Source organism: Mauremys mutica, chromosome 4 (assembly GCF_020497125.1).
Source record: "Mauremys mutica isolate MM-2020 ecotype Southern chromosome 4, ASM2049712v1, whole genome shotgun sequence".
NCBI lineage: Eukaryota > Metazoa > Chordata > Testudines > Geoemydidae > Mauremys > Mauremys mutica.
In genome coordinates, this window is record NC_059075.1 from 85,917,416 (window position 1) to 85,938,248 (window position 20,833).

At 39.8% G+C, this 20,833-nt stretch overlaps 1 protein-coding gene across 6 annotated transcripts in view; it reads left to right on the top strand.

Moving 5' to 3' along the window:
- NELL1 (neural EGFL like 1) overlaps positions 1-20,833 on the top strand; it is a 436,046-nt gene that overhangs the window by 402,669 nt on the left and 12,544 nt on the right. For all 6 annotated transcript variants that reach the window (XM_045015869.1, XM_045015870.1, XM_045015871.1 and 3 more), the window contains one exon: positions 15,680-15,873. In XM_045015869.1, the coding sequence (XP_044871804.1) occupies positions 15,680-15,873 (194 nt within the window). The remainder of the gene's footprint in view (positions 1-15,679; positions 15,874-20,833) is intronic.

A 20,833-nucleotide genomic window follows, 5' to 3' on the forward strand; every position in this document is an offset into this window, starting at 1 on the left:
CTCAAAGCAGGACCAACACCAACTAAATCATCCCAGCCAAGGCTTTGTCAAGCCGGGCCTTAACAACCTCTAAGGATGGAGATTCCACCAGCTCCCTAGGTAACCCATTCCAGTGCTTCACCACCCTCCTAGTGAAATAGTGTTTCCTAATATCCAACATAAACCGCCCCCACTGCAACTTGAGACCATTGCTGCTTGTTCTATCATCTGCTGCCATGAGAACAGCCTAGGTCCATCCTCTTTGGAACTCTCCCTTCAGGTAGTTAAAGGCTGCTATCAAATCCCCCCTCATTCTTTTCTTTTGTAGACTAAATAACCCTAGTTCCCTCAGCCTGTCCTCGTAAGTCATGTGCCCCAACTCCCTAATCATTTTCATTGCCCTCTGCTGGACTTTCTCCAATTTGTCCACATTCCTTCTGTAGTGGGGGGACCAAAACTGGATGCAATACTCCAGGTGTGGCCTCACCAGTGTTGAATAGAGGGGAATAATCACTTCCCTCAATCTGCTGGCAATGCTCCTACTAATACAGCCCAATATGCCATTGGCCTTCTTGGAAACGAGGGCACACTGCTGACTCATATCCATTTTCTCATCCACTATAATCCCCAGGTCCTTTTCTGCAGAACTGCTGCTTAGCCAATCAGTCCCCAGCCTGTAACGGTACATGTAATTCTTCCTTCCTAAGTGCAGGACTCTGCACTTGTCCTTGTTGAACCTCATCAGATTTCTTTTGGCCCAATCCTCCAATTTGTCTAGGTCACTCTGGACCCTATCCATACCCTCCAGCATATCCACCTCTCCCCCACAGCTTAGTGTCATCTGCTAACTTGCTGAGGGTGCAACTCATGCCATCATCCAGATCATTAATAAAAATGTTGAACAAAACTGACCCCTTGGGGCACTCCGCTTGATACCAGCTGCCAACTAAACATTGAGCTGTTGATCACTACCAATTGAGTCCAACAATCTAGCCAGCTTTCCATCCACCTTATAGTCCATTCATCCAATCCAAACTTCTTTAACTTGCTGGCAAGAATACTGTGGGAGACCATATCAAAAGCTTTGCTAAAGTCAAGATATATCACATCCACATCCAGCTCCCGCAGCCAGGCCCTGGGCCCTTTAAATTGCCAGCGAGCCCTGCTGCCACAGCCCCGGGGTAGTGGCAGCAGGGCTCCGGCGGTGACTTAAAGGGCCCTTTAAAGCTCTGCCCAAGCTCCACTGCCGGAGCCCTGGGGTAGCGGTGGCAGGGCTCCAGCAGTGATGTAAAGGGCCCGGGGCTCCCTGCAGCAGCCGGAGCCCTGGACCCTTTAAAGCGCCGCTGGAGCCCCGCTGCTACTGCGCTATATGCAAACCTGTGTTATATCCGGTTCCATTATAGCAGGGTAGCAGTGTATATATTTACCATTAAAAACTTCATTTTGCACTGTAAATGCATTTTGAGGTTTTGTTTCATATATACAAGTGAGAAGGTTCTCCCTACTAATAAAAAATGAGAAATGGAAATTTCAGTTGTCCATTGAGAAAAAATTAGCCAATTAGGGCCTGATTTTGTTCTAAGTAAAGTTAGTGGAAGTTTGGTGGAAGACTGGGCCTATAATTTAAGAGAAAAATCTACAATTAACATTCAAAAGCAATACTTTATAGACTGTCCAACAAAATTATATTAGTTTTTTATGCTTTGTCCTAAACAGACTCTTGCTACCAGGCAATGTATGTACATACATTCCCAGTGCTCGATTTCATGAAGGTGGTTGTGTCAAAAATAATTAATTTCATAGCATTTCATAGTTTAATAGATACAATTCCACATGAAAGTCATTTATACTCAAACATATTCTTAGATATTTTAAATTTCTGCTCTATTTATTTAAGTATTGTAAAAAGAGAGTGTCAGAGACAGTCTAATTTTATCACAAAGTTAAGCAACATGAAATAGCCCAAAAAGGTCCCAAAGAGTACTAAGCATAAAGGACATCTATAGAGTTCTTTCATGCATGCCTGTCTCAGATATTTCAGAGGTGCCTACCGTCCTGCTGTGTAAGCACTGGTAACAAATGTAATAAAGGCCTTGGACCAAACCATGACTGTAATTCCACTGTCTACAGTCTACACCAAGAAGGTATTTAGTCCAGTGTTGTCACAATTTTGAATTGTCCAATTTCCTCTTTTATAGATGGGTACACTACCTGCTAAAGTCAGTAGTCTGAGTTGCAGTTGATGGGAGTTGTGTTCATGTAGTAAGGGCAGAACTGAGCCCAAAATGTTACATTCCATGATATACTTAGAAGATTGAAGAGCAGTGTGCTTTCTTCAAAGCAAACTGCCCTCGTTTTGACCTGCGCGGTGTGTTGGAAGTTCACGAGGTGAGACATTTTTCTCACCATGTATAAGCAGTAAATGGAATGTGAAATTGATGGGATTTTTTTAATCAAATAGCTTTTCTGAGCCATCTGCTGCTGAGCACCACAGCCAAAAAGAGCAAACCAGTTTCTGATCATCTTTTATACTGGTTTAACAGTTAGAAATTAAATAGCGAATTCTGCTATTCAAGTAGATCATTTAAAGATTAAACTGTTAAATTCTTTTAAAAATATTATTATACTATGAATGAAACATGGATGTTACAAGCACATTCCAGATGAAGATAAACTAAAGCCATATTACCTGAACACTGATTTGAACCACTTTATAAAGCATATTTCCATGATAAAGTATTTAGAGTCCAGGCCAGAGTCATTGAGCTGTTTATTCTAGATGAGAGAGGTTTCATCTGCATAGCAACTGACTTTGCTTTATAGTCCCATGTGCATGAGAAATTGTGGGCCAAAATCACAGCAGAGTTACTCCAGGGATGAATTTGGTCCAGTGTTTAAATATTTTGTGATTAGTCTAAGAACATAAGAATCTAAGAATGGCCATACTGGGTCAGACTCAAGGTCCATCTAGCTCAGTATTCTGTCTTCCAACAGTGGCAAGTATCAGATGCTTCAGAGGGAATGACTGGAACAGGGCACTTACTGCGTAATCCATCTCCTAATGTCAGCTTCTGGCAGTCAGAGATTGAGGGACAACCATAGCATGAGATTGTGTCCCTGATCATCTTAACTAATAGTCATTGATGGACCTATTCTTTTTTGAACCCAGGTATATTTTTGGCTTCCGCAATATCTGTTGGCAACAAGTTCCACAGGTTGATTGTGCGTTGTGTGAAGAAGTACTTCTTTATGTTTGTTTTAAACCTGCTGCCTATTAATTTCATCGGATGACTCCTAGTTCTTGCGTTATGTGAAGGGGTAAATAAAAACTCTCTATTCACTTTTTCCAAACCATTCATGATTTTATAGACTTCTATCATAATCCCCCCCTTAGTCATCTCTTTTCTAAATTGAGCAGTCCCAATCTTTTTAATCTTTCCTCATATGGAAGCAGTTCCATACCCCTTATCATTCTTGGGTGTTTTTTGTTTTGTTTTGCCCTTCTCTGTACTTTTTCCAATTCTAACCTTTTTTGAGATGGGGAAACCAAAACTGTATGAAGTATTCAAGATGTGGACATTTCATTGATTTATATAGTTGCATTATGATATTTTCTGTCTTATTATCTATCCTTTTCCTAATTTTTTCTAACATTGTTAGCTTTTTTGACTGCCACTGCACACTGAGCAGATGTTTTCAGAAAACTATCCACAATGGCGCCACGATCTTTCTCGAGTGGTAACAGCTAATTTAGACCCCACCATTTTATATGTATACTTGGGATTATGTTTACCAATGTGCATTACTTTGCATTTATGAACATTGAATTTCATGTCATTTTCTTTTCCAGTCAGGAAGATTTGTGAGATTCCTTTTTTATCTCTTCACAGTCAGCTTTGGACTTAATTATCTTGAGTAACGTATCATCTGCAAAGTTTTCCACCTCATTGTTCACACCCTTTTTCACATAATTTATTAATATTATGAACATCACAGGTCCCCATGCAGATCTTTGGGGACCACGCTATTTACTGCTCTGTACCTTAAAAACTGGTCATATATTCCTACCCTTCGTTTCCTAACTTTTAACTAATTACTGATCCATGAGAGAACCTTCCCTCTTATCTCATAGGTAATTATTTCACTTAAGAGCCTTTGATGTGGGACATTGTCAAAAGCTTTCTGAAAGTCCAAGTATGTTATAGCCATGGTATCACCCTTGTCCACATGTTTGTTAACCCCTTCAAAGAATTCTAATGATGGTGAGGCATGATTTCCCATTACAAAAGCTATGTTTACCCTTTCCCAGCACATCATGTTCATCTCTGTGTGTGAAAATTCTGTTCTTTACTATAGTTTCAACCAATTTGCCAGGTACTGAAGTTAGGCTTACCTGCCTGTAATTGTCAGGAACACCTCTGTAACCTTTTTTCAAAATCTGCATTACATTAGCTATCCTTTAGTTATCTGATACAGGGGCTGATTTCAGCAATAAGTTACATACCACATTTAGTAGTGCTACAATTTCATATCTGAGTTCCTTCAGAATTCTTATGTTGATATCGTCTGGTACTACCGAGGACAATCTTATTACTGTTTAATTTATCAGTATATTCCAAAGCCACCTCTATCAATGCGTCAGTCTGGGACAGTTCCTCAGATTTGCCACCTAAAAATATCAGATGTATCAGGTGTGGAAACCTCACATTCCCTGCAATTAAGACTGAAGCAAAGAATTCATTTAGCTTCTCCTCATTGGCCTTGTCTTCCTTGAGTGCTCCTTTAGCACTTTTATCATCTAATAGCCCCACTGATGGATTTGCAGGCTTCCTGTTTCTCATGTACTTAACTATTTCCTGCTGTTAGTTTTTGTGTCTTTTGCTAGTTGCTCTTCAAATTCTTTTTTGGCCTAAATATACTTTTCTTGACAGAGATTATGCTCCTTTCTATTTTCCTCACTAGGATTTGACTTCCAATTTTTCAAGGATGCCTTTTGCCGCTAACTGCCTCTTTTATGTGGTGGTTTAGCCATCATGGCATTTTTTTTGCTGCTCTTATTGTTTTGTTTTTATTTGGGGAATACCGTTAGTTTGAGCCTCTGTTATGGTGTGTTAAAATAATTCGATGCAGCTTGCAGGCACGTCTCATGACTGTTCCTTTTAACTAGCTTCCACATTTATTGGGTAGTTTCCCTTTTTGAAATGAACAGCTACTCTGGTGGGTTTATTTTGTATTTCCCCCCCTATAAGGATGTTAAATTTAATTACGGTCACTATTCCCAACCAGTTCAGCTTTAGTAATCTCTTGGTGAGTATTGGAGCAGATCCTTGCTCCATTTAGGACTAAATCAATATTGCTGCTTCTATTGTGAGTTCCAGGACTAGCTGTTCCATGAAGCAGTCATTACTGGTGTCTAGAAATTTTATATCTGCATCCCATCCTGACGTGACATGTACCCATTCAACATGGGCATAGTTGCAAATCCCCCCTTATTATTGGGTGTTCTGGGAGTTTTTTTAGCATCTCTAATCTCCCTGAGTATTTCAGTCACCATCCTGGTCAGTTGATTGGTTGTATATTCCTATTGCTATACTCTTATTATTCAAGCATGGAATTTCAATCCATAGAGATTTTATAGTACTGTTTGATTCATTTAAGATTTTTACTATATTTGACACTATACTTTCTTTTACGTATAGTGCCACTCAATCAGCGTGACCTACTCTATCAGTCCTGTATATTTTTTACCCTGGTATTTCCATGTCCCATTGATTGTCATCATTCCAACAAGTTTCTGTGATGCCTATTACATCAATAGTAATAGTCTGTTGAATAAACAGTGTTGCATCACAGAGGGCCAAATCCCGGAGAACAGACTGTAGCCCAAGAATTTTTCTTTAGTAAAGTTCACTCAAAATTCACAGTGCAGAAGGAAGGATTCCTCAGCCCCAACAGACAGTACCTGGTGCACAGCCACACAGCCAGTGCTACTGCTAAATATTGGGAAGTAGTGGAGATTGCTTGTTGCTGCTTAAACCTCCTTTTGGGGATTTGCAATTATGGATATGCTCTGTGTGGGCTCTCTATTCTGCTCTCCTCCCCTTTGTGGTAGTAGACAGATGGCCATGGAGCTGAGCCATCTCTTGAGTGGGTTATCTGTCTTCTGATCCACAAAACACAGAAGAAATCCATACTTTCTGTTTTGTTTGGATTTTACAAACTTAGCTTAAGAGTTCATCCCAAGTCAGTATTAAAATGAAATATGTTTCCGTCCTGATATTCTCACAAACGATGTCACTTTAACAAAATGGTGGCTACCAGTAAGGAGCTCAGAATTGCGGAGTTTATTTTTAGTTCCAGTTCCAGCATGTGCATGACATTATATGCCTTTTACAATACCATGTTCAGGGCAAATGATGGCTGCTTTTGTGTGTGATTTCCCCAATTAACTCTGAAAACAAAAGCAGATGGGTTGTTTTATTTCCCCAATCAAAAATCCTGCAGTTATACAAGTAGGGAACCTTCTACTTTCTGGTCTTTACTAATGGAAAGGCCATTCAGAGAGTTAAGAATGTTCATGTGATATATTGTGTGTGTTTTGCCATTTAGTGGTTACCACACAAAAGTATTTGCGATCTTTCACTATTTCCCTATCCTAAGTACCTATCAGATGCTGCTGTCTGGCAAGTGTATGTAAATATTGACTTCTTAATGGCAACCTCTGTTGTTACCACCACCAAAACAAGGAAACGTGAATCAAGGACAACAATATATGCCATCATGTGCCAGCAATTCTCTGTACGTAAAATGCTGCTCACCAGTGCAAGGCTGCTCAAAGGCTGAAACACTCACTTCCTGAAGTGGTTCAGAGCCTCACTCTTGCAATTTGTTTTGCAAGCATTGGAAGCAACCCAACCCCTGTAGCAGGTCCCTTGCATGTTTGAGCAGAATAAATTCAAACCTCCTAGGAAAGCCCAATGCACATACTCACTAGTCTGGATCTGTAAAAGCAGCAAAGAGTCCTGTGGCACCTTATAGACTAACAGACGTTTTGGAGCATGAGCTTTCGTGGGCGAATACCCACTTCGTCAGATGCATGCTCTAAGAGAAATCTCAACTCATGTTAGTCAGTATTTAGCATATTCTGGATGCAAGAATGCTTCAAGTCCAGGGTTTGAAATTTGATTAGTGTAGCTCTAATGTATAGAATGCTGCAGCATGCTATACATTAGAGCTCTTAGCCAGTGTGTAGATTTGAAAACAAAAGAAGAAGAAAAGCTTTCTCTGCAAAAGATTTCTTTTGAAAATCCTCCCACATACTGAATTGCTCTTCTGTCACTTCTGTACTGTCAGATGGGTGGGTTTGAACCAGATACAAAAACAATAAGCCGAATAGATATCCAAGAAGAACCTTTAGAATTTACTGTATTGTCATTGCTCTCATCTATTGTACCAACTTAATGTATACATGCTTGTAATATCGGAGTTCATGTCTGCTGCAGGTAAACTATGAATAACCATAGCTCACTTCATAAATATCAAGAGACAACCTCTCACTCATTCAGTGAGGCTAACTTATGCCTCAGTACTCCTAATGCTATCACAGGATTGTCACTTAACCTCCATAAAATCTCAGAAGCACGCTTCGTTTGTCTACTTTCTTTTTCAGTATCTGAAGTGCCTTGGCATTACCGTATATTTAGCACCAGCTACCTGACTCCTGAATATTCAATCACCTTACTGTAGGAATTTCTTAGTAGAATATAGAATAGCTAAGGAAAACCTGCTTGAGGGTTGGGTGGAACTCATGATTTAAATCCCATTTGAACCAATGGCACTTTTCACAACAAGAGCTGAAACAGAAGTGTTTTGTTAGGCAAGTTTTGTATCTTACATGTGTCGATCTCAAAATTCCTTAAAGAGACACTGCCATGATAAAATTCACAGAGTAGATTCTGTACTCTGGCCAAGCTTTGTTTGTTTCAAGACTGGTGTGGAAGCAAACATGGCTATAAGCCAGCACGACACCTCCATGCTTGCTACCTGCACAAGTCCCCCAGGGTAAAGTAAAGCAACCTCAAGCTATTGTATTTTGTACTGACTGCCAATGGCCAGGGTTTGTTCCAGCAAGTGGAGATTGCCAGGACTTCGGGTTTCCCCATCCACATCCTTGGGACAGCCCATATAGTGGCTTGAGCAACTGGTGAATTCCCCTATGTGGGAGGACTTGATGGAGGGAGGTTTTTATAGCTGTTCTGTACCATCAGACTGATAATAAGGAGCCAAGGCTCACTTGTAAATAAGACCCTGTGTGTTTAAAAAATGTTCTTACTTCTGGTGCAATAAGACCTTAGATTGAAAGACTGAAAAGTATAGCAGATTTTTAAAATTCTTTCAAACAGTTATTCTGTTTGTTTCCTTTATGGATGTCATGCATACTTTCTGTTTGCAGTTACTTATTCTGGTTCGTTCTCATGCACTAAAAAAACAACCCTGCCCTTAGATTGATTTTTAAGTAAGCACTTTTAGTCATATATGGATTTGTATAAGGATGTTTTTTAAAGCAAAATCTACATTTTAAACCTAGCATACTTGACACTGTTCTTTTAATAGGCTGTTAGGTCTTTATGGATAAAAGTGATAAAAAGTTTTTCCTAAGTAAAAATAGATCTTTTTTGTCATTCCCTTTTAAACCACAAGCACCTTCCATTAATTTTATTTTAAAAGAATAGAAAATAAAGTGCTAAAGTGACAAATTTCTTGTGAAAAATAATTTGGTCAGAACAGTGTTCAGCTTTAACTTGAACATACGTTTGTTGGAAGCCCAGCGTACATTTGTCACATCAGATTATATTTTAGTGGCTTTAATGGACTATAAAAGTTGAAATTAGCACTCTAGTAGGTTTTTTTTTCTGTGACAGTTTATCATGATATCAGAGTAGCGTATTGCTCTACTCACATGCACACATTGCAAGATGCTATAGAAAAAACTGAAGTTTGGTGGCAAGAGATCAGTTTAATATTTCAACAAAAACAAGCTAATGAACTTGTGTTGGTGTGTATATTCATAGAATTGTAGGAATGGAAGGGACCTCGAGAGGTCATCTAGTCCAGTCCCCTGCACTCATGGCAGGACTAAGTATTATCTAGACCAGTGTTTCCCAAACTTGGGATTCCACTTGTGTAGGGAAAGCCCCTGGCGGGCTGGGCCAGTTTGTTTACCTGCTGCGTCATCAGGTCCGGCCAGTCGCGGCTCCCACTGGCCGCAGTTCGCTGCTCCAGGCCAATGGTTGCTGCTGGAAGCCACTGTCAGTATGTCCCTCGGCCTGTGGTGCTTCCAGCAGCTTCCATTGGCCTAGAGCAGCGAACCGCAGCCAGTGGGAGCCGCGATCAGCCGAACTTGTGGACGCTGCAGGTAAACAAACCGGCCCAGCCCACCAGGGGCTTTCCCTAAACAAGCGGCATCCCAAGTTTGGGAAACACTGATCTAGACCATCCCTGACAAGTGTTTGTCTAATGTGCTCTTAAAAATATCCAATGATGGATATTCTACAACCTCCCAAGGTGATTTATTCCCGTGCTTAACAACCCTGACAGGAAGATTTTCCAAATGTCCAACCTAAACCGCCCTTGCTGCAGTTTAAGCCCATTGCTTCTTTTCCTATCCTCAGAGGTTAAGAAGAACAATTTTTCTCCCTCCTCCTTGTAACAACCTTTTATGTACTTGAAAACTGTTATGTCCCCTCTCAGTCTTCTCTTCTCCAGACTAAAGAAATCCAATTCCAGACTAAAGAAACCCAATTTTTTCAGTCTTCCCTCATAGGTACATATTTTCTAGACATTTAATCAATTTTGTTGCTCTTTCCTGGATTTTCTCCCATTTGTCCACATCTTTTCTCAAATGTGACACCCAGAACTGAACATAACACTCCAGCTGAGGCCCAATCAGCATGGAGTAGAGCAGAAGAATTACTTCTCATGTCTTGCTTACAACACTCCTGCTAATACAGCCCAGAATGATGTTTGCTCTTTTTTTTTTTTGCCACAGTGTTACACTGTTGACTCTCATTTAGCTTGTGATCTACCATGACCCCCAGATCCCTTTCTGTAGTACTCTTTCGTAGTCAGTCATTTCCCATTTTGTAGGATTGCAATTGATTGTTCCTTCCTAAGTGGAGTACTTTGCATTTGTCCGTGTTGAATTTCATCCTATTTACTTCTGATCATTTCTCTAGTTTGTCCAGATCATTTTGAATTTTAATCCTATCCTCTAAAACCCCTCCCAGCTTGGTATCATCCACAAACTTTGACTGTATTCTCTATGCCATTTTCTAAATAATTGATGAAGATATTGAACAGAACCAGAGCCAGAACTGATCCCTGTGGAAGCTCACTTGATACACCCTTCCATCTTGATTGTGAGCCACTGAAAACTACTCTCTGGGAATGTTTTTTCAACCAGTTATGCATCCATCTTATAGTAGCTTCATCTAGGTTGTATTTCCATAGTTTGTGTATGAGAAGGTCATGGGAGACAGTATCAAAAGCCTTACTAAAGTCAAGATATACCATTCCTTCCCCCCATCCACAAGGCCTGTTACCTGGTCAAATAAAGCTATTAGGTTAATTTGACATGATTTGTTCTTGACAAATCCATGCTGACTGTTACTTACCACCTTATTATCTTTTAGGTGTTCACATCCTTCCACAATACAATGGCCATGGGTACTTTTGTAATACCTGAGGCAAATTACATCTGAATTAAAGGAAGAAGGAAGCTGGCAGAAATTGCATTTTTTGATAAATGAATCCTTCCCTAATCTATATATGTTCTTAATATGCCCTCCTCACTATAGTATCCTCAGAAACATTCATGAAACACTGTGACAAACATGTCACACATGGTTCATTCTCTCTCTCATCCTCTCCCCATAGAGACAATTATGTGTACAGTGGACTGTTTTGTTTTGGTTGGAGTTTATTTGTTTTAAAAGTAATGTTCCTATGTGTTTAAGTTAGAGAAGGCAAGGTCAAAGAAGCGTGGCTTGCATTTAGAGTAGAAGGTGGTGACACTTCTGATGGTCATTAGTTATCTGCAGTACTCTTGCCACCCCTTAACATAGGTTGTGTCCTTGTGGTACAATCTAATACAAAGATTGCAAGTAAGCAAGCCACTGAAGGATCTATTCCCATGCTACCTCAATTTGGCATTATGTGCATTTGTTGAGGGGAGCAGTGATTGGGCCACCCTTACTCATATTGAGTAGTAACTTACTCCACAAGTTCTCCCACTGAAATCCGTGTGAGGTACTGCTTAAGCAGGCCTCAAGTGTTTTCTGTAAATGAGTTAGACATATACAGAGGAGAAAGATGGGAGTTAAATTAATCTCACTTCCTTCAGTGGACTCTGAATGAATTTGTCCCAAGAAGTGAAGATAACTGCCAGTGTTGTTCTAATCAGAAAGGGGCTAAGCAGGTTTGCTGCTTTGTATATAGTACCTGCCTCTTCAATCATAGCTGCCTAGCTTTATTAACAAACAAGTTTTTGCTTCGGTACCACCACATAGAGCTGCTATGGCTGGGAAAGAGCAGCTTCTGCATAGCAATGCCTCATGCATAATTAACAGAGTTCTCAAATCTTAGCTGATCGCCTTCCCAGAACCTTTATGGCTGATAACAGAGAAAATAGCAGTTGGTTTCACCAAGTGGGTGGTGATATGTTGGCATTTATCAGATATTCTCAGTTTGAGTCAAACTAGGATTTCTGTGATAATGATGGAGATGATATGAGACTTGTGATATCATTTTTTATTACTTAATTTCAAATTCACATTCTTGAAGTTGTATATTGTAATATTTAGGTCTGTAAATTGGGCTAACTTTTCTACAGCATTGTCACTCAACAAATTATTTGAGCTAAGTATCACTTGGACATCATAAAATAATTTTAAATTGCTGCAATATCCAAGGCAGAGCCAATTCATTATAATAGAGAATTCAGTCCACTTTCCTGTGGCTATCCCAGCAAAGCCACTCTTGTAAACTCATTTAGTGGTAAATATGGATTATTTTCTTCCATATTTTAAAATTGACTCTTTCTGTTCTTTTACTATGTATTCAATTACTCATTTATACCTGAGTAATTCCATTTTCTCTCATTTATAATGGAATAGCTGTATTGAGATAAGTGAGATTGGAACCAGGCCCTTAATCTGTTTACAAAACCCTCACAATTTAATGTCCAGTGGTGCAAAAATGAGAATATCAAATTAAGCTTAAAACTTTTTTTCTGAAGTTATTGGCAATGTGGATGGTTTATTCAGATGCTCAGAAACACAGTCTGCAACAAGAGAAAACTGCCACAGAGATGTTCTGAGAAAATTAGTTCTATTAAAAGTTCAGCTATCGAATGGATGCAACCTATAAGCTTTTTATATTTGATTAATGAGTAAAACATTTAAATAATAAATGCAATAAAAATAATAGGGAACCATCATTTGTATTAAGAAAGAAAAATGAACTGAGCAGTGATTAGAGATTTGCGTAGAAAATATGTTGCTTGGCTTTTGCTTGATTGGTTCTTTTATCATGAATGGCCTGCTTGCTAGTTTGGGCAACTCTCAGTAGGGCGTAGTCTTTATGTGCACTCAGCAGAGAACAACAGTTGCAATATGTAAATAGGGTACTTCTTCCCTTTTGGATATATATAATAGATTAAGTTGGCTTTGTTCAGTGCAAACAGGTCTATAGTACTGAGAATATGAATAATGTCAGTTTCTATAATTGCTAACATCTGGCTTTCCATAAATCTGTTAAATTGCACGGAAGCAGAATTAGATTTCTGTGTCATAAGTAAAGCAATTACATGGAACTCGGTAGGCAATATGGCTCTATATTCATCTGTGAAATCCTTTTAGTTTTGAACAGTAAAAGATACTCTTCTAATCTGCACGCTAATCCTGCTGCATATTTTTTATTTATATATATATATATATATATGCTATTCAGGGAGGTCTTAACATTGTTGGGAAGAAAATATTGACAATGCTTGCATCTATTAAATGTGAAATCACCAAAGGCAAAGAGTATGTCACATTTATTTTCAAGACAAAATACAAGGTCAAGCACCGAAGAGACAAGTAGAAGATAGTTTTTTTCAAGAATGCTCTCAGACCCATTGTAGCTAATTGGTTATTGTCTTCCATTGAAATCACTGATTCAGTATCAGCTTATTCATGGCCCAATTTATGTCACAATTTTTTGTTTCTTTTTCTTGTCCTTTTGTCTTTTTCTTTTCATGGTACTCTGTCACCTGAGAAGTAATGGGACACAAGATTTGTTTTTCATTCATAAATCCCCTTTTCCATCACCTGTAGTGGCTCTTCCAGGTGGTTTCCTTTATTATATGAACACTGAAGTGAACACTAAAGGGGGTAAGGGTGGGTACATAAGATACTTTTTTGGTACTCCCCCAAAAAAGTTAGATTATAACTAGTTTCTTTGTCAGACATGAGGCAGCAAAATATATCAGTGCCAGAGAAGTCTAAAGGCTGAACTGTGCCATTAGGAATACTGCTGAGCAAGAAGAACGAGGAGTACTTGTGGCACCTTTGAGACTTTATTGAGCATAAGCTTTTGTGGGCTAAAACCCACTTTATTGGATGCATGCAGTAGAAAATACATAGAAAGACACCCACACCCACCCTGAAACAATGGGTGTTGCCATACCAGGCTATGTCTACACTACACAGCTTTTAGCTACTGGTTGTGTCACTAATGCCGTGCCGCTAGAAATTGCGCAGTGTAGCTGCTGTTTGTCGGCTCTCCTGCCGCCAAAAAGCTTCCACCCCCAAAGAGCAGCATTTGCATTGTCGGCAGGAGAGCGCTCCAGCTAACAGAGCACTGTTCACATTGGCACTTGTCACCGGAAAAACTTTTTCCTTCAGGGGGTGGGGTGCGGGTTAACACCTCTGAATGACAAAAGTTTTATTGTTCAATTGGCAGTGTAGACATAGCCTTAGAGACACCCCTCTGAGGCCTGACTAACTCTCTGCTTCACCTTTTTTATCTTCACAACATCCCTATGAGGTAGGAAAGGACTACTTAGACCTTCTGGTCCCCATCTCTACCTGACTTGCCCAAGGTCACAAAGGAAGTCTGTGGTAGAGCAGGGAATTGAACCTAGTCTGCCAAATCCTAGGCTAGTTTCCTAACCACTGGATCACTGTTCCTCTCTAGGAAGGTTTTACTCAAAAGAAAACCAGGTTGATGTAGGAAGTACTGTTGGCAATGGAGTAGCTAACAGTCTAATTTCTGAGTTAGAACTAACTCTGTACTCTTTGTGTTTGAGAGGATACCATGCTTACAGAAATGCTTCTTTGGGATAAAATGTAAACCAGGGTCCTGATTGCTTGTGGAGGTCATTAAAGATCAGATGGTACTTGCCACAGAAGTATCATCCTTAGCCCTATTATCCTGGCCAAATTCTAGATTAGCTTAGGTTCCTTACGTAAATTCCCTTAGCAGTTTCAAATGCATATTATATCATTCACTTCTTTTCCTAAACTCTTGTGTAGTGGTGCTGCATGTAATTAAACAGTTGCCATATTTCAGCCCAGAAGTGTAGTGATTCTGCGGTGTGTTTTGTAAAGTTTTATACAAAAGAGCTTTAGAATTCTTCAGGATGAAAAAAGCACAGTATAAGATTTGATATCTATTCCCAGTCATATTTACGTATGTGCATGTACATACACACACAAAATGTATTTCACATGTATATGTATATAAAATGCTTCATCTCATCCAAATCCAAAACTTTGTGCTGCAATGTGGTTAAGCTTTTTGGCAGTTATATACAGTATGAAAACAGGGCCAATTCAATTGCATTTTAGCTGGAAATTCTGTCCATATCTTCTTAAATACTGCTCGAAAGATCTGCTGGAGAAACATGCCTATTTTCCAGATTGCACTTAACTCAAAGATCTCATAGCCTTGTCTCCAAGAGATCTCCTGGCCAGGCCACATTACAACTTGGAATAATTACATTCTGCCTATCAGCATGTCCCCAGCAATTTCAATTGGATACAATATTTCACTTCTCCTCCAGCATTAAGTGGTTTGGTAGTTTTAAAGTCATTGATGAAAAATAGGTGCTTTCTCCAGATTTTGTTTATGCTAAATTCCCTGTTGCCTTGCTCAAACTTGCTTTTACTGCGTGGCTTTGTATAGCTTGGGAGCTCTAGGATTTCTTTTCTATATAAAGTACCTCTGATTTCTTTCCTTTTATTCCCTTCCTCCTCCTCCTCTGTGGCCAAAGACTGTGATTGATTGCCTTTAGTAGGGGGAAGCTTAGCTCATGCTCGGAGCTTATGAAGAATTGTGTCTTTCTAATTCAGTCTAAAACTCAGAACAGAATGTGGCCTAATTGCAGAGTCACTCTAATTGTCCACTTGCTCCTGATCACTGGGGGATCACTTTACACCTTGCCTGGCTGATCAAGTTTGTCATTGCTATTTAGCCCCAATAGGAATGTCAGCTTTTACAATTAATCATACGGTACAGGTTTAATAAGCCTAAATTCTGTGTTTCATACTCTCGCACCACCAAGACAGACAAGCAGTATCTATTCAATCACAAATTCCATGGTACAATTTCTCACTTGAAACCAAGATGAGCACTATAAACTGGCTGTGTTTTGCAGATATTGATGAATGTGCCTTAAGGACCCACACCTGTTGGAACGATTCAGCCTGTGTGAACTTGGCGGGAGGTTTTGACTGTCTGTGTCCCTCAGGACCATCTTGCACTGGTGACTGCCCACATGAAGGTGGCTTGAAGCGGAATGGTCAGGTGTGGACGCTGAAGGAAGATAGGTGCTCTGTTTGTTCCTGTAAGGTGAGTTCCATGAGGCCTGCATTTGTGCTTTCTTAGATTTTCTAGTGTTTTCTTTCTGTGAAGAAGCTGAGCTTTAATTCTTATATACTTTTGCGGAAGCTAGTCATAACCGAAGTAAATCCACTTCAGAAATAAGGTTTATACTGATTCAGTAGCAATCCTGTTTTGACTTAACCAGACCTCTAGGAAACTTAGGTTAAAAGGTATTGGGCCTGATACTCCTCTCTTAGACGAATGTCAGTGAACAGAAACTCCACTGAAGTCAGTAGAGTTTCATAAATGTAAATCTGGTTTTAGAGAGACATTCAGAACCGGATTCATATCTTAGTTATACCTGTATAAATCTATGTCTGAAACCCACTCCATTGAAGTCAATGGTCACAATCCTATTGGCTACAGTAGGAATAAGACTGAGCCCTTGTATAGGTATAGGTGAGATCAGAATATGGCCCACTGGAAATATGTTAGAAAGGGCGGTAGAAATGGAATATTGCTCCAGCTTGTGAGGGTCTGTGTGCCAATTAAGGTCTGTTTGTTGGAAGTTATAAGGAGGCTTTTAATTCCCATAAAACTAGAACAGCATAGTGGCGGATCAGGCCATCAGAATCAATACAACATTCAGAATTCACTGCTATATGTTTTAGGTTAGAATGGAAACATGGTCAGATTAACACCGTTAATTACTTATAGCAGTGCCAGACACCGTACAAATCCCTCCCTTCAGGAGTGGACATCTGCAACTCTGCTGAATATATAGTGAACTTGTATTGTAATCATAGAGAATGTCTGGTTCTATGAAAGGATTTCCTATCAATGTAATGAACAGCTTAATATACATGGAGACATCTGGTCTGCCTTTGTAGAGTTTTAACGATTAGTATTTTCATCTTAGTTAGTCTTGTAATTTATGCCTTATTTGTCATGTTCTCATTGAGACTATTTCTTATGCCGAGTTCCTCTTATAAGTATTTGAAAATATGTGATGTGACCAGCTAGTAGATAGTGGCATATTATGTAGCCATTGTTCCTCCTTATTTTATTTTTTTTCTTTATATCTTCTTCTCTCACTCTCATTTCTTTCTTCTTTAATATTTGCTTTAGGTTTATTTATTTTATTTTATTTTATTTCAGGATTTGCTTTATTTTCAGGAGCCAAATCCTGGACCCTTGCTCAAAGCCAGTTTAAGGGGGGTCTCCTTGGTCCTTCCCTGCTAGTACACAGAGCACCACTTCAAAGGCTCTTTAAGCCCATAGGTTGCAATAGCAGCCACTTTGCTCCCAGTACACCAAGGATTGGTCAGTGAATCTGCAAAATCTCAGACCCACTAGCCATGACTTCACCTGTTGACTGCTGTCACAGAGACAGCTGCCACAACATTTAAGCAGTGTGAAATCTCTCTGCATGTCCTGCACTTGGGGGTCATCCACTCTTACAATCTGGGGGAGTGGGACGAGGGACAGGATACAGCCAACTATATTATTTCTTTTACATGTGTTTATCTAAGTTTTGAAAAATGCTACTCACTTGTTTTGCCCAGAACAAGCAAATTATTGTTTTGTATATATGACTAAAATCCCCAAAATCATTAAATAATTGTTTAAAAGGTCAGGTGCATAAATTTTGTCCCTGACCTGGTACATTTCCATGATACTTTTGCAAGTCTGGCTTATATGAAAACTAACATAAAATTCTTCATTCAAGAAAAGACATGCTATTCATGGTAAAAGCTATGAGAATTATGTCATTGACTTCAGTGAACCAGCTTCTAAGTCCACAAGTAGCCCCATTGACTTGACTTCAGTGGGGCTATTCAAGGAGTAAGGTACGATCCAACATTAATAATTGTATCAGACTCAGAAGCCATTCCTGCTCACCCTGGGCCTGAGGGGATACAGGTTTGTTTGTTTTTTTAAAGTGAAAGACAAGGGATTATGGTAGCACTTAATCAAGCATAATATGGTAGATAATCCCTTGCAATCATATTTGTTCCCATGCATGAGAACAAAATTTATAAAAACATTTAAAAATCATAAAGCTTAATTAGTTGAATGCAATAATTAACAAAGTAGCCTGAAGTAGATTGCTTTGCCTTCTCCAAGTGCATCTTATGAGAATTACTATACAGGACTTGCAGAGACTTGTGTTTTTTAATCCTGGTTTGTTGTTCTAGCATTTTGTGAATAAAGCAGCCTGGCTGGAATTATATATTTCAATTGTTTCTTCATATGCATATACCTCTACCTTCCCTTTAAAGAGAAAGAATATACAATTTTTGTAAGTGAGAAGGACAAGCATAGTTCCAGAAGGGGTGGGATGGAACTCTGAGTGAAAGTGTATCCTCTTTAGAGAGTGCAGTGTAGTAGTTAGATTACAACAGTGTAGTAGTTAGATTCTATCCCTGACTCAGATTTAAAGGTTAGAAGGAACCATCGTGATCATCTAATCTGACCACCTGCACATTGCAGGCCACAGAACCTCACCTACCCACTCCTGTAATAGACCCCTAACCTCTGGCTGAGTTGCTGAAGTCCTCAAATCATGATTTAAAGACTTCAAGTTATAGGTAATTCACCATTTACACTAGTTAGAACCTGCAAATGACCCATGCCCCATGCTGCAGAGGAAGGTAAAAAAAAAACGAGAGCATCTGCCAATCTGACCAGGAGAAAATTCCTTCGCGATCCCAAATATGGTAATCAGTTATATCCTCAGCATGTGGGCAAGATCCACCAGCCAGAAACCTGGGAAAGAATTCACTGTAGTAACTCAGAGCCCTCCCCACCTCGTGTCCCATCACCAGTCACTGGAGATATTTGCTGCTAGCAGTCGCAGATCAGCTACATGCCATTATAGGTAGTCTCATCATACCATCCCCACCATAAACTTATCAAGCTTATTCTCACAGCCAGTAAGGTTTTTTGCCCCCTCACTGCTTCCTGTGGAAGGCTGTTCCAGAACTTCAATCTTCTGATGGTTACAAACCCTAGACTGCGCCACTGTAAGGTGTCTCATGTAGCTGCTCTATGGCAACGGGAGAGAGCTCACCCGCTGGCATAATTAAACAACCTCCAAGGAGCAGCGGTAGCTATTAGAATTAGAATTCCAAAGAAGTAAGTGGGATGCTGCATCTGAAGAGGCTTTTTGACTTGGAGATGGTGCCATGATTCTCACCTTGCGCTGACATACCTGTGCTAGCTCTGCTTCAACTAGCATGCTGAAAATACTAGCATAGCTATAGTAGCATGAGCAGCAGCGAGAGGTGGCATGGACTAGCCACTCCAAGCACAATCTGCCTGCATCTCATGGATACATACTTGGAGTGGCTGCCCATGTTACCACATCTGCACCACTGTTTTTAGCACAGTAGCTCAATGAAAGCTAGCATGAGTACATGTATTCAAGCTGGGAATCGCTCTCCCAGCTCCAAGTGTAGCTGTAGCCTCTGTGTCATAGCATCGTGGGAATCAAAATGCTTTCTGCAAAGCATGAGGCCTAACAAGGTTGCAAACAAAACATGTGATGCTAAAAAGAATGAGGAGGGAAGTAGTGTAGTGTTATTATCAGAGGCTCTCAAGCAGAATCATGAAACATTATCTGTCTTCTGAAATAGAGTGACGGCAATGGTAAAGGCTTAGTTACTTCTCTAAGGAATGCAGGAGTCATGAGTAGCACAGAACCACCAGCGCTGTTACCAAATAAGAGGGGTAATTTTAAAAATAATCTGAAGGCAAAAGGATGTAATTCTAAACAGGATGGACAGGTTATTGCTAGCAGTTTTTAATCAGAACTCCCACATTCAGATGGTGAAATTATTTGTCACTGTCACTACCTCCAAGTCACATAGCGGGCCTGCACATCCTTGAATGTATGGAGCCAGTCGTCATGTTGGAATGCTTAGGCAAGATTGTAACTTTACAATCTCCCTGAGTGCGAGGTAGCACGTAGGTCAGATAATCATAATTCCTCCTCCTCTGAGACTCACAGCTCCTTGTCTGTTACTCACTTGCTCTAGGGAGGGAGGAGATGACTTCTCTCCTTTTCCTAAAATAGTTTATTCCTTTTGCCATCCTGCATCTAGCTTGCTGCTCTGGCCAGCAAATCTGATTGGGGAATGGAGTCAGAACTCCTCCTGCTCTCCCTAACATTTGCTCTCTGGAATATCAAATGAATAGACCCTGCTCTCTCCCATACAGGTGGAGTGACAAGCTCAGCAGCAAGTAAGGGAGAGAGCACTACTACTTCATACTACCCTGCATTGTAGTAAGGGATGTGACAATCTAGCCCTTTGCACTGTTGGTGGAAAAAACAATTGAGTCCAGCATTTTATAGGTGTTGTGCTCTCTACTTTTCCATGCTTCAGTGACCTGTTGTTGGGTTTTTTTTGTTGCACATAATAAGCAATTTTAATTATTCCTGCAATCAAATGTAATATGCTAATCATTTCAGGAATATTATTGAACACCTGCAGTGTCATTAGCTAAGATAAGCATTATGATTCCTTGCCGCTAGTGTTCTGTGCATTGCTTTGCAGAAAGGTTTTGTTTTGTTTTATTGGATTTTTGTTTACAAATTAAAACTTATGAATACAGAAAATCTAAGCAACTGCCACCACAACTTAATGTCATTTTGGCTATTTAGCCTATTCAACCTGTATGTGGAGAAATCCATTTTGGCTTATCCCCAATCGTCTTAGTAATCACCCCTTACAATAATTATGGGGGCTGATTTAAGAAATACTCTGATTAGTCAGTTCTGTAATATCACTCTAGGAAAGCTCCTTTTACTTGTAAGCATGATGTGTGAATGTGGCATTATTAATGGATGTTTGTATTTCTGCTTAGTTCGGGTACAGCCCTACTGCTGTTATTCAGTAACTTAATTCAGAGTAACTTAATGAATTTACTCAGGAATTAAACCAGTGTAACTCAGAGCAGGTTCTGGCCCTCATTCCTTACTCAG